The sequence below is a fragment of the Montipora capricornis genome, chromosome 14 (assembly GCF_036669925.1).
Source record: "Montipora capricornis isolate CH-2021 chromosome 14, ASM3666992v2, whole genome shotgun sequence".
NCBI classification, from domain to species: domain Eukaryota; kingdom Metazoa; phylum Cnidaria; class Anthozoa; order Scleractinia; family Acroporidae; genus Montipora; species Montipora capricornis.
This window is the reverse complement of record NC_090896.1, coordinates 26,202,914-26,217,913: the sequence shown is the minus strand read 5'-3', so window position 1 is coordinate 26,217,913 and position 15,000 is coordinate 26,202,914. Positions and strand designations below refer to the sequence as shown.

Here is a 15,000-nt window from a genome sequence, read left to right as displayed (position 1 = left end):
TTTTCGTCTTGCAGTCTTGTAGCGGCTGTTCTGACCTTGCTGTCAAGTGTAAGACTTGCGAAGAGTATCTTCAGTTTCATCACAAAATAAATATGTTTGCTACTTCTTTTGGGGGTATTCCTAGACTATAATTGCGAGTTTTAACAGTACTCGGTGCTTCAGAATGTTCTACTGAACTGTCCTCGAGTTTCCTCTTCTGAGCCCTCTGCAGCTTAAGGGTGCTGCATTTGTTAAATCACGACTTGTGCCATTTTGCTTCATGACGTTTTAACGTTACTTCTATTCCGTTTCCCTCATCGAGGCTTGACAAAGAGGCTTGAATTGGCAATTCACCAATCTCACGAAATTGCTCTAGATTGTCTGCCAAATGTTTGTACCCCGAGCCGTAGTTCCTTGAACTATTTAAAGGACACACTAACTTCTCTTCTGTTTCTTGTTCACACAAAGCACCCAAATTCCAGTTCTTTTCTGTTCTTACCTGAACTGTTTCCATAATCCAATATCCAAAACACTGCAAGTTCTTGTTCGAAAGCTAATAGCAACTAGGCGTTCTTTTAAAATCAGCCAGGCGCTACTTCTAAAAACAGCCAGCCGCTATTTGCAGAGTGCAGATATCAGCCAAACAATACTGCACGCAAGAGGAAGCTCAGATTGAGAGCAAATTGACGAAATTACCCTTGTTAGTAAAAACGTAGACTTCTGTTTGGTTTGACAATACTACAGTTTACCGTATTGGATCCACCGTTGATGAAGCATGTAACCTAAATAACGCACTGAATGAGCTTAACAAATGGTGTATGACTAACTCATTAACTCAGACTTCACTGTCGTGCCAGAAGGCTAACACCGCACTCTTCAAAATGTGAAGTTGTTCCACCGAGGATTCTTCACTGGTCCTCTTACTTTGATCACCATTGGGAATGTCAACGTTGCATGGGTCTATCTTACAAGACTGCTGGGCATTACTATGGACAGAATGCTTACTTGGGTTAATCATATTAAGGAATTAAGGAACAACTTTGTCAAGAAATTGAACTTATTGAACAAGTGTTCTTTTCTAAGAGAAAATCACTTCTTGACCTATACTCTAAGGTGATTCTCCCTTCAGTGACATACGGCATCGCTATCTGAGGGAACTGTAACAACCTGGATTATATCAAATCCCTGCAAGCCCTTCACTGTCGTGCCAGAAGGCTAATTCTTAATTTGCCGCGAGACACACCTTCAGTACAAGTTATGGAACTCCACAATGGGACTCGATTTATGACGGCTATAAACGCAGTCTTGTCAAAGTAATATATAACATAGCCAGCGATAATATGCCCTCAATGATTTCGGATTTAGTTGTATGGCGTAATAGTCCGTATAACCTAAGAGGACATAATAAGGCCGTCGTTGAACGATTTTCCACTTATTTCATGAAAAATTCTGTTTGCTACTGAGCAGCTGTACTGTGAAAATGTGTTTCAGAATATTTTAATGATTCTTGAAATTTTAAACAATTTTATCCAAAGGCAAACTCTAATCCGATGTTTAGGGAAATCAGATTTGCGATAAAGTAAATTAATTTCCTATGTTTCATTCATTTTTCAGTAGGTAATTAGATAATTAGATAATTAATTAGATACACAACCCCTCAAGTATGTAGTGCTTAAACGCTAATCGTGTTTTTAAATAAAGGATTTTACTTTAAACAAAGGATTTTACGTAAATTCAGAGTGTTTAAGGAACGAAATTTAATTAAAATGAGCCTGCAGTCCCAAACCACTGACCGCATACTAAAAATGATCAAAATATAAACTAAGGGAGCAAGATCCAGCTGGGGTCTTGCTTTTTTAATAATCTACATGTTAAAAGCTACATTTACTGAAAGTTTCATACTTGTATCGCTATTTGAACAATTCTATTATTTTTTGTTGCTCATCCCCCGGACTATTCTGGTTGTTTTTGAAATTAAAATTTGTTTGTTTCTTTTGTTAACCTTATTGTGGGGTTGAAAGTTTGCTTTGTGAATATCTCCCCCTCATTTTACAGACTAACCCTAACTTTTGTCTATGATTTTTCTTCAACTCACCATCCACACACACATGATTCCCCCCAAAATACCTGCTGACTAGTAAATGTTCTGGTTAGTGGAGAGAAACCCTTCTTGTAAGGCGGATTCTAATAAAAACACCATTAGGGAAGCCACAAAGGTTGCTAGTGAAACTGCTGCTATTACTATTAAATAACAAACTCTACATCCAAAAATGTGACGTCGATGCTTGCAAACCGAAAAGTGTGCAAATGCTAATTCAATGTATTTAAAATGAGTGATAAAACGGTTAAGAGGAGAAGCCATAATTAAGACATGAGAAGAGAGACGTTTTTCGTCCATAATTTTTTGTTCAATAATGAAATATAGTCTCAGCGGTTGGACGTTTTTTCAGATCTACCGGACCGCATATACATAGGATATATATATATAACACCATTCTCGTCCCCATAGTCCGATTTTCTTTTGGTCAGCACCAAAAACACGGACTCTGGCCACTTCCAAGGCAGGAAGTCTGCAAATCATGGACTTCTGGCTCGTCTAGCCAAGCTCAGGAATTTGAAACAACAGTGGTTGTCAACGGTTACAAAAATGGACCTTCAGTACGACTGCCCATAAATTGGAAGTGGCAAGAGTCATTGGTGCTGACCAAAAGAAAAGTGGACTATGGGGACGAGACTGGATATAACACTTGCACGAGATCATTGTCGCACTTTGAGCAGACCGCACAGAGAATATCATATTTCCATGACACTACCACAACTTTCATTCTAGTACGAGTTCATCCTGTCAAACTGAAGTCCTTGAGCGCTCGTTGTGTGAATCGATGACGCGTGAGATCATCTGCAGAGTTTCTACACTTCAGGAACTTCGACGTCTGAACCGCTGAACCGGGCCTGGCTTTCCTTTGAAGGATAGCAAAATTACCTACCGTCATCTTCAAGGGCACCCAACGAGCAAATTAAGCCAAAAGCCTTTGAGAGACATCCCTAGGCTCCTTGTAAAGTGTAAAGACACGCTAAAGAGATGTTTTATCACCTACACGAATTTGATCTGTTTGGATATCTTAGCTAAAAATTAAGGTGTCCGATGAAATCTTTCTTTTAGAAATTGCTATCTGAACTTTACCTCTAAGAAGTTACCAGCGAACCATTTACTAATCCGAAACTGCTAGGTGACCTTTTTAAGTACCAAAAATTGCAAAACTATCCCTTCCGAAGACGTAAGGGACTACTCTTCCCTGGTTGCGAGTCTTTTAGGTGATGCTTTAGCAAAGAAGTCTATCGCTGTTCGGCAACGTAGTACCAAAATTCTTTGGCCAAACTCTCCCGGACACATAGTTCACTGACGATTATCGTTGGGTGTCCCTGTATCTTTGTCGCCCGCGTGGCAACCTCTTTCCCAGCGCTGTTTCCCTTCGGGTGTGGGCGGGGCGGGAAAAGACCCAGGAATAGGGCGTGGCATTTCAGTTTCTGAAGACGATACGGGCTCACAAGTGTTATGTAGAAGTTACGTTGCATTTGAAAAAAAAATGTAAAAGTTAATTCAGAAAGCGCAATCCACTCTAAAAAGCCCGATCAAAGCTCGGAACACTCGATGAAGAGGTGTCGAACTCTCTCCGTCTCCGCATCAGCCTTCGAAGCGGTTGTCAAGTATATCAAATGCGAGAAGTTCTGCGACGTACCTTTGTTTCTCAGCTCGGAAAGGTCCTGCATTTGTTATTCCTACGTATGCTCAGTGCAGAACACTTGAAGAGCAATCTTTGTTGAAGAAAACAAAACAGAAAATGATTGTTCAAGCGGTCGGCTCGATGGGTGCAACTGTGTTAGCCGCAATCTTGACACTGTCCAAGTATTTTGGAAGCATTAAAATACGTACTGTTCTCATCATTGGAGGTGGATGTACCAAACAGGTAAGCTTAAGGAGTGCAATGTTTATTAAATGATTATTTGGTAATGGCTTACACTTGTGCTTAAACTAGCGTTGGCTAAAAATACCGTTGGCTACAATCTGCTTTGTTCGTACGGTTGTATAAATTGACTTTGGGATCCAACTGAAAAGTCAGCAATGGCAGACCACACAGACCCCTTGCACCGTGATAAGTGACACAAATTCATTGTCTTGTCAGTTCAAACCCTAGCTCAAAGACTGAAATAGAATATTGCTAACAGGAAACTTATGTCAGAAGTAAAAGAATTTTTTTTATAAATGTTAGGCCAGGTTTATTTTTTTTACCACTGGTTGTCATTTCTCGGCACAGATTTCTATTTATAAGACAATGCGTTACCTTCAATAGCAGCTAAGCTTCATTCTATGTTGCATCAATTGTTCAAGCACTACTAACCCAAGCACACACATTACCTTCAGTAACGTCTTAAAACTGCTCTGAGAAAAGGTTACAACTGTTTATAAAATAACCGCACTACATCATACGCCCTCATGAATTTAACGGCATAATGATTAATGAATTTTTACTGTTCTTTTGTTTCATATCATAAAGCTTCAAGAACGACTGAATAGACTTGGTGTATGCTTGACATCTACAAGAAGAGATATTCTTCTAATATACTGTTGGGAGGGCACTTTTGAGATGTGATTAAAAGTAAAGTACTTTCACTTACACACGATGGTGTTTTAATAAAGCTACAAGCTTGTGGGGCCGTGCTATAGAAACGAACAATTTAAATAGAGCGACTTTTGCATTGACCTTGTAAAAGTGTTCGCAATAGACCACTCTCGAGATACTAAAATTCAGCTTGGCAGCGAGACATAGAGGACACAAACAAAGGAAAGTGAATGAACATGTTTATTCATTTCTATGCCTCACTATCAAGCCGAATTTTAACATATCGATAGTGGTCTATTTGTTTCACGGACCAATGTTTGGAAAGATTAAAGCAAAGCTTCGCCTTATTCCCGTCAAGGAAACTCCCAATATGGGCAGTACACAGTTCAATATTAATTGCCCAATCACATTACTGCACTTCAAATGCATTCACACATGAAGCCTAGTGTCCGCTATTTGCATCCGTGTTTGCTAAGCCAATGAAAATTCGCGCTAGTTTGTTTTTGTTCGACGAGCCAATCAAAAGTTTTGCATTTGTTTACGTTGGGCTTTTAAGTATATTTTTCAAGGTCATATGAAAGTCGCTCTAAACGTAATAGCGTTACGAAACCCAACTGGCAGGAGGCAAACAGCTGGCTATTTACAAAGCGTGGTGGAGTTGAATTCGGGACCACCGTCGAAGACAAGTCCTGCTAGTGTCCGAGCGGGATTTGAACCAGGAGCATCCGTATGCAAATCCGGCGCCCTAACCACTAGACAACACCGGCCTCCTCCTGTGGTTGAGTGGCTTCATTTTGTTGGGCAAAATGGAGCCACATTTTGCATTCTTTACTCACTGCACTGTTGTCCAGTGATTAAAGAATGGAAGTGTTTTTCGAGGCACTGGTGACAGCTGGGACAATCTTGAAAGGATATGGGAGAAAAGAAAACCAAAAACAAAGATCTGCACTCGGCTAAACGGGATTATAAAAAGCAACTTTGCTCGTTATCATTTTTTTGGAATTCTGAAGTTTATTCTTTCAAGTTACTTTACGTTTATAAGGCTTGCTCAAAGCAAAGGAAAAGTAAGACCGTAATATTTACATCGCATCAAAGCTATGCTAAAGAAGTAGTGGCTTCATGGATGTTTGCCTGTCCTCTTGGCATGCTTGGCACAATTTCCTCAGTTGTCGGTCGTATTTACAAATTCACCCTCTTTCCTGGGTCAGAGCATCTGGGGTTTGCTGGAAACAAGTTGATGGCTGTTCCTCCAAAACCATTAACTCCAGTGAGAAGGAAGTCTTGCAACATAGTCATCTCCACTTGAGACATGAAGACCTTATTCTTGTCCTTAAGATTATTTCCGATCACAGCAAAAGCTCCCAATGCACCGCTAGAAGGATTTATGCAACATCCGGCTGTCCACATGGATCTAGGAACGCTGATCGCGTCGGTATTAGGTTTAAGAACTTTAAGTGTGTTCTGGATCGCTTCTAGCCCACTCATTCCAATTTGGAGGGTAACCTCTGAGATGCCAGTGATCAGGTACAGGTCCCCACCCATCGGACTACACCCACTCTTGGCATATTCTCTTATCTTTCTTTCATACTGAGCCCACTGGCCGCTGTTAAATCCTGTAATCTGTGGAACAGCGTTTGTGTAGGTGAAAGTTGAAAGCATGTTCGCATCAGTGAAGGAGTACGTCTCAGCAGGGAGCAGATGACCCTTAGCGTAGGTAGTTTGACCTGCGTACGTCATGTCGCTTGCTTGTTTTGTGATACCTTTATGGAAGTTAATAAAAAAGACAGCCACTCAATAATAATCTAGATCTGATCACCAACATGCTTCTTTTTTTATATATAAGAACGCTGAGGCTGAGACTATCCAAAATTTTAAGAACATGCTAAGAACATACCCAGGCTGAGAGTCAGTTATAAAGGTCTTTGTCTTGCTCATTTGTTTAAATGAGTATTTTAAAAAATACAGCCACACTTTTGAATTTACGGAACATGTTTCGATGTTTCAAACATCATCTTCAGCCATAGTGAATGTAACATTAAACTTTTTACAAGATAATTCGTAAAAAAAAAAAAAATATATATATATATATATATATATATATATTTCTGAATAAACAAGGCTGGAAATCCAACGATGTAGTCCCAAGCTAGTAGGATCCGAAGGATACACAACGCTTTGCTAGAAATATTAAGTAATTTGAGTGTACAAATAGCGACAGCGAACTACTAGCAGAACCATTGAATGAAAAACATATTGCCGTGAGTGGGAATCGAACCCGCGTCCCCCTGGTTACTAGTCGGGTGTGCTAACCACTGCAGCATCACGACAACCCTGCTGGAAACAGAGCAATCGATGAGGTGATTGGTTAGCCGCGGGGTTCCCCGCCGGGGTTAAACGCCGGGGAACCCCGCGGCTAACTCCGTTGCGTTCCTTTTGTTCTTATTTTTAAAAGAAGCCGTGTGGTTTCGGAACCTTGTTTTGAATTGGTTCGCGGTAAGCCCGATATATGTTTCCTTTCCCATGGCGCTTTCAACTGTTGCTTGGTAGACCACGTTTGGGATTAAGCAATCACCACTTAACGGACAAGAGTGTTTGTCTCTGCAATTGCATGATTTTTCTTGTGATTGAGAGTTATTCACGAGGGAGGACTTGTTGTGGGCGCTGATTTTTCTTTCCAAATTTGGCATGCACGAATAGCTCACTTTCAAAGTGTTCCTGTTAAAGATTTTCACTTTGAAAGTGAGGTATTCGTGCATGCCAAATTTGGAAAGAAAAATCAGCGCCCACAACAAGTCCTCCCTCGTGAATAACTCTCAATCACAAGAAAAATCATGCAATTGCAGAGACAAACACTCTTGTCCGTTAAGTGGTGATTGCTTAATCCAAAACGTGGTCTACCAAGCAACAGTTGAAAGCGCCATGGGAAAGGAAACATATATCGGGCTTACCGCGAACCAATTCAAAACAAGGTTTCGAAACCACACGGCTTCTTTTAAAAATAAGAACAAAAGGAACGCAACGGAGTTGAGCAAACACATCTGGTCCCTAAAGGACAGCAAAACGGAATTTGCTATAACCTGGAAAGTACTGGCTCGCGCCAGACCTTATTCAAACGTAGCAAAGAGATGTAATCTTTGCATTACGGAAAAAATTTTCATCATCTGTAAACCGGGAGCAGGCACCCTGAACAAAAAGAACGAACTGGCGATTGCGTGCCGGCACGCAACCAAATATTTGATAAGGAATGCTTGAACCATCAACTTATAAAAGGAAAGTTAGCCAGGCAGTGTTTTATGCACCTGAAGAGAGAGGACCATCAGGCCCTTTCCAACCAGATCTGTAGTGTTTTAATGTTTCAATTTTTCCTTTATATATATATATATATATATATATATATATATATATATATATATATATATATATATATATATATATAACTATCAACACAATGATTCTTTGTAGATTAAATGTTCGTTACAAGTAGGAAAAATTCAAACGAACCAACAATATTATAGAGAACACAACTGACATAACGGTAAAAGTTGAACAGTGTAATGCTAAACTGACATGATCAACTTGTTTGTTGAGTTCGGGTTTCAACCGCTCAATATGGAAGCTCTCCTTGATTTTGAGTATATATATATATATACATACATACATACATACATACATACATACATACATACATACATACATACATACATATATATATATATATATATATATATACATAAATTGAAAGATTAAAGAGGACGCATCGATTCTCTGTTACTCTGAGTTTCGCGCCTAAGCGCTCGTCAGTCAGAAAGTTCTGTCTGATGAGCGCTCAGGCGCGAAACTCAGAGTAACAGAGAATCGATGCGTCCTCTTTAATCTTTCAATTTATGTATACTTAGCTCTGCTACAGCATTGAGCACTTTACGCCAAGGTTGACTCGACCTCCACATTTATATATATATATATATATACCGTAGAATGAAGAAATGAAACCCATCCCGTTAATCAACTGATTAATTATAGCGAATGAAAAACATGAAGAATTGCCCTGAGCGGGATTTGAACCCACGTCCCCCTGAATACCGGTAGGGTGTGATGACCACTACACCATCAGGACAACCACGCTGGCAACGCAGCTATCGAGACAGTGAATTGGCCTATCGTGAGTATCCCGGGATTCTTTCACGGGTGGGATGGGAAAGCCTAAACCCCTTCATAGCCTTAAACCTAAGGATCGACTAACGATTCACAGGCAAACACCAACTTAGGCATCAGCTAATCAGAGGGATCAAGTTAATGATGCAGGCTTATTTATATAGACCGTAGAATGAAGAAATGAAACCCATCCCGTTAATCAACTGATTAATTATAGCGAATGAAAAACATGAAGAATTGCCCTGAGCGGGATTTGAACCCACGTCCCCCTGATATATATATATATATATATATATATATATAAAATACAACTACACTTTTGAATTTTCGGAACATGTTGCTCATTTACACGTGTGTAGAAATGCCTGTTGGTTTCACCAACGTAGCGAGCACCACAGCCCGCACAAGTAAATTTGTATACAACACGTGATTTGAGAGAATCCGGAATGAAATCCTTTGGACTAAAAATGTTGCACAGTTTGAATGGAGAGAAAATTACTTTAACATTTAAATCCTTGCAATACTTGTTAAAGTAATTTTAAGGTAATGTAAGTAAGTAATTTTCTCTCCATTCAAACTGTGCAACATTTTTAGTCCAAAGGATTTCATTCCGGATTCTCTCCAATCACGTGTTGTATACAAATTTACTTGTGCGGGCTGTGGTGCTCGCTACGTTGGTGAAACCAACAGGCATTTCTACACACGTGTAAATGAGCACCTTTTCCGGGACAAAAATTCTCATATTTTCAAGCATATTAGTTTTTCTAAAAATTGTCACGATAATTGTGATGTTTCTTGCTTCAAAATTATTGATAATGCTACTTCTTTCTATCAACTCAAAATCAAGGAGAGCTTCCATATTGAGCGGTTGAAACCCGAACTCAACAAAGAAGTTGATCATGTCAGTTTAGCATTACACTTTTAAACTTTTACCGTTATGTCAGTTGTGTTCTCTATAATATTGTTGGTTCGTTTGAATTTTACGTACTTGTAACGAACATTTAATCTACAAAGAATCATTGTATTGATAGTTATATATATATACGAATTATCTTGTAAAAAATTTAATGTTACACTCACTATGGCTGAAGATGATGTTTGAAACATCGAACAAAGTTCCGAAAATTTAAAAGTGTGGTTGTATTTTTTAAAATATTAGTAACCCTTGTGCTATCCAGACCATATATATATATATATATATATATATATATATATCTATCTATCTACCTATCTATCTATCTATCTAGATATATATATATATATATATATATATATATATATATATATATATATATATACACCCAACTATTTTCACTCAGTATTTGTCTATATATATATATATATATATATATATATATATATATATATATATATAAGGAAGAAAAGTACGTAGGACTCACAGCAACTGATTTCAAAGCAAGATACGCAAACCATAAAGCATCGTTTAAAGCAAGAGCGAAGAGCAACTCAACTGAACTGAGCAAATACATTTGGCAATTAAAGGACAGCAACACCGACTATACAATTTCGTGGAAAATTCTTTGTCACGCCTCGCATTATACTAACGCGACAAAACGTTGTAATTTATGCATAGCTGAAAAATATTACATCATATGCCAGCCGCGAACAGCAACACTCAATAAGCGCAACGAGTTGATTAGTAAATGTAGACAAAATGAGAAATAACTATTGAAGAACGTTAGGTAAATAGGAGCGTGCAACACTAACGGCCATGTATGACTAAAAAAGCGGTAATCTTCAACGAATAAAATCACTCTTGGTTACACACTGATGAGTGCAGGACAAACTAAACGTCCTGTACGAAACAGACCTGTATGAAAACCAGAGGCAAAAGTATGATCGTGTCCTGATTATTCATTCATTTATATATATATATATATATATATATATATATATATATATATATATATATATATATATATATATATATATATATACGAATTATCTTGTGAAAATTTCAATGTTACACTTACTATGGCTGCAGATGATGTTTGAAACATCGAAACATGTTCCGTAAATTCAAAAGTGTGGTTTTATTTTTTAAAATATTTTAGGAACACTTGTGCTATCCAGACCATTTAAATGAGTAGTAGAAACAAAGAGAGAATAAATATAAAACTGTAGTTTAACAGTACCATCTACCCAAATACTTAGCGACATGTTTTTAACATGAACAAAGTGTTGTACTCGAACTTGGGCTTCTTTTCTTTCATCTGTACAAGCATATGACACATTACAGCAAACAATAAGGGACTTTGATAGGTTTCCTGGTCACCGCCTGCATTAATTAATTGAAATACTATACCAAGTAACTTAAAGTGCCACTAAGACGAAAATTCTTGGTTTTCTATTCGAATTTTTTCAACGTCAATTAAGTCAATATGTTCAAAATAATACAATGCATTTAAATTTGGAACGATAGAGCGAGATAAGTCGGGAAATAGCCAGCCAAAAACCGCTAAAAATCTGTCCGCCGTTACTCGGACGGCATTGGAGAAGCCTGCGATTATTTTGTAAGTGGTCTTCACGCAAGACTTGGCTCGTGACGTCATACGCGCATCGCTTCGTGGGCGTTTGACAACGCGAACTATTCGATCAAGGAATAATGTATATAATATCAGCAAAAAGCAACTCGGCGATCTCTCACATCTCATAGACGGCATGGCAAATTAGCCGCGTTTATTTTGAGCGTTGCGCATATGACGTCAGGCCCCAGGCGATCCAGCTAGACCCAACCCTTTTCCTTGCTCACCGTCATTTGCCGTTCGAGTAATGGCGGACAGCGAAAACCGAAAAAATTCGTTACAAAAATCATACTTTCCGTGGGAATTTTGAGATAAAAATTGGCATGGTACCTATTTAGTACGTCTATTTTCAAAATCTAAAGAAAAAAGGACATGCAAAATTTTCATCGTAGTGGCACTTTAAGAACATCCCAACAACGTTTCAGGCTCAAATCGCACGAAAAAAATAGAATGTTCAACCTCAGCTCAAAAATTTAAGCGTTCTTATAAAAAAAATGAGTGTACGTGTCGGATGCTCTAACCGACCGACTAGATCACGGAGGGTCGTGGGTTCGAATCCCATCTGGGACTCGGATTTTCCCGGGTTCCCAATGGGTTCTATTAACATTTCAATTGATATGTGTATATCATTCTCACATTCGCTCACTTGGGTGGTTGGTTGGCCGCATCTCAGATATGCTTAATGTGACTGCGCGATGCAGTTATGAGCTATGCTGTCAGTCATTATTTGACTCTGTAGCTGCGGGATGCAGCTCGAGTCAAATAGCCCTCTTCACCCATGCTCACTGATAGAGTTTCCAGTAGTTCAGTGGTTGGAGCATCCCACTGGATCACGGAGGGTCGTGGGTTTGAATCCCATCTGGGGCTCGGATTTTTCCGAGTTCCCAAGGGGTTCTATTAACATTTCATTTCATTAAGTGTATACGTTGTGGTTTAATTTGATTTTTGGTTTAAATTTTCTCAAACCGGTTTATTTCTTTCAAACCATTTTTTTTTTAAACCAGTTCGATTATTGAACTAGGGTGCTGGGATTGCGCAGTGTTGAGAGCACTCGCCTCTCACCAAGGTGGTTTAGAAGTGCCTTTGAATAGTTACCTTCAAACAGAAAGTGTGGATCATGGTCACGATAGTGCATTTAGGCAGAAGGACTGCGTCAGTTTGAGTTTAGGGTTATCATTATAAACTTGCGGTTTGTTTTCAGAACGTTAGGGTTGGGGTCATAAAATGGGTTGGTATTTAGGTCCAATAAGTGGATTTTTGACTGGTTAACTAAGTAATGCGATTTGGGTAATAGACACCGTCCACTAAAGTAACGAAATGTATAGATTCATTTTATGTTTTAAATTTAATCTGCATACAAGTCAGAATAAAGATGCAATCAAAACAAAGTGTTGTTACCTCATTTATATGCAAACTGAACAAATGCTACTGATAAGTATTGTTAGCTTGCTTGCAAGCAGCTGTGAACAAAATTTCTTTGCAATAATCGAGTGTCACTTCCTCGAAGTGCAAGGATATAACCTTGAAAATAAAGCTCTTGATGATTCCTTGTGGAGTAACTATTTTAGCATAGTCTTTCCTAATCTCCATTATTCAGGGGCACCCAACGTCAATTTTCAAAAAATATCTGTTCGGAAGACGATTTGAGGCTAGAATTTTCGCAACATTTGTTGTAAAATTTCTTGCTTGCCTGCCTGTCCTAGGATATTCGAACATCTCAAAAATTATGTAATTGCCCATTTTAAACGGATATTTTACCCTAAAAAGGTCACCTAGGATTTTCGGGAGCCTTTTTTCAAACTGAATTTTTCGAAAAGGTAAGTTTTGATCGCTACAATTTTCGGATCACTAGACTTTCAGCTATGAAATCCGAACAGATTAAAAATGTTTAGGGGATAAAAATATGCCTATATCTACTGTTTAAATACCAAAAAAATGCGTAACAATGCTATGTTTAAGTAGTTTTGAACTATATTCTCGTTGGGTGCCCCTGATTATTTGGCCCAACAGCATATTCGGGTGTACAAGAGTCGTTTTTTCTACCTTGTCTATTTTGATTGCAACCTTGTCATCGATCTTGAAAGGTGCCGTCCTTGATTGTCTGGTTTGTTTTAACATTTCTTCATTTTATTAACTCTGTCGTTTACGTATGTTCTGGTGTTTGGCTGCTCTTTCAACAGTTTCACACTGACCATTATTTAAAGTGTTTTTACTAGACGCTAGCTCAGTGGTTTCCCCTTGACATTTAATGTCTTCATCAGTGTTCTGGTGGTTCTCACGGTGTGCCGTTATCCCGAAAACAACTTTGTTTGGTGTTATATTTACTGCCCTGTGGAGAGCGATGTTCATACCGTATGAAGCCTGCGTTGTGTACTCGCACTAGCCTGCGTAGCGGCCCAAAGGCAGGCTAACTCGCACCTTATTTTCTTTCCATGTTTTGTTGCTTTTTTCTGAAGTGTTATAACAAAGGAACAACACACACAAGATGGCGGATCTACACAAGACAACTTTATTCCCCACACCACGTGCGTGGTGCAACCGCTGACCTGATGTTACATCTCCCTTTTTTTTTAGCGATAGAAAAGCAAGTAAACAAAGGAAACACAACTGAAAAAGTTACAGAATTTACAAACAGTGGCAATGCAAAACTTCAGACAACATGACCACTGGAGTAGTGTTTCTGTTTCTAAATTGAACACAAGACTTTGTGACATGTTACAAACTGTTCCCACTGTGGCTAAAACTTGACATAGTCTTTGAACCTTGGAGGTTCTCTAACTGTCCTACCGGACCGTGTGGTAGTAGCCATAGACATTTTGACTGGTGTTGACCTAGGATTATGCAGGACTCCTGCACCAGACATCTCAACTTCAGTGTCTGTTAGGTCTTCATTCGATGGGGCTGTGTCTTCATCAGATGGGGCTGTGCATACAAAGTCTGATGCCTTGGGCTCTTCAGTTCTTAGCAAATGGCGACGATTTCTTCGGTACTCTCCCCGCTCTGTTTCAACCGTGTAGGATCTAGGTAACGGAAGAATCTCCGTAACTTTAGCAGGCTTCCACTTGTTGCCTTCTCGAACTCTTACAAACTCGCCATTCATCAGCGTTGGCAGTTCCTTCGCTGTTTTGTCATGCTGCAGCTTCTGCTTTCTTTGCCTTTCTTTTAACTTAGGCAAGAAATAGGCATCAGACTTAGGCATCAGTGGTGGCAGTTCCTCCGCTGTTTTGTCATGCTGCAGCTTCTGCTTTCTTTGCCTTTCTTTTAACTTAGGCATCAGAGGCAACATAGGCATCAAACTTAGGCATCAGTGGTGGCAGTTCCTTCGCTGTTTTGTCATGCTGCATCTTCTGCTTTCTTTGCCTTTCTTTTAACTTAGGCAAGACTTACAGTTGGGGCTTTAACATTTCTCTGGTCATTGGAATTTGGGTTCTCAAACGCCTTCCCATTAACATTTGCGAGGGTGACAAGTTGACTTCATCCAAAGGAGTATTCCGATATGAAAGGAGGGCTTTGTATGGGTCGTCAGCTTTCTCAAGCATTGACTTGACTGTTTGGACTGTTTGGACTGTTCTCTCCGACTGACCATTTGACTGGGGGTACCCTGGACTCGACGTGACATGATGAAAGCCCCAGTCCTCCGAAAACTTTTTAAACTCTGCAGAACTGTAACATGGACCATTGTCCGAAACTGCCACTGAGGG

The 15,000-nt window shown here is 39.2% G+C and overlaps 1 protein-coding gene across 2 annotated transcripts in view; it reads right to left on the bottom strand.

Annotated features, from left to right (window-relative positions):
* Nucleotides 1–5,601: 5,601 nt before the first annotated feature.
* Nucleotides 5,602–15,000, bottom strand: part of LOC138033204 (uncharacterized) — a 15,662-nt gene continuing 6,263 nt past the window's right edge. For both annotated transcript variants that reach the window (XM_068880969.1, XM_068880970.1), the window contains exon 3: nucleotides 5,602–6,361. In XM_068880969.1, the coding sequence (XP_068737070.1) occupies nucleotides 5,781–6,361 (581 nt within the window). In that variant the 3' untranslated portion in view covers nucleotides 5,602–5,780. The remainder of the gene's footprint in view (nucleotides 6,362–15,000) is intronic.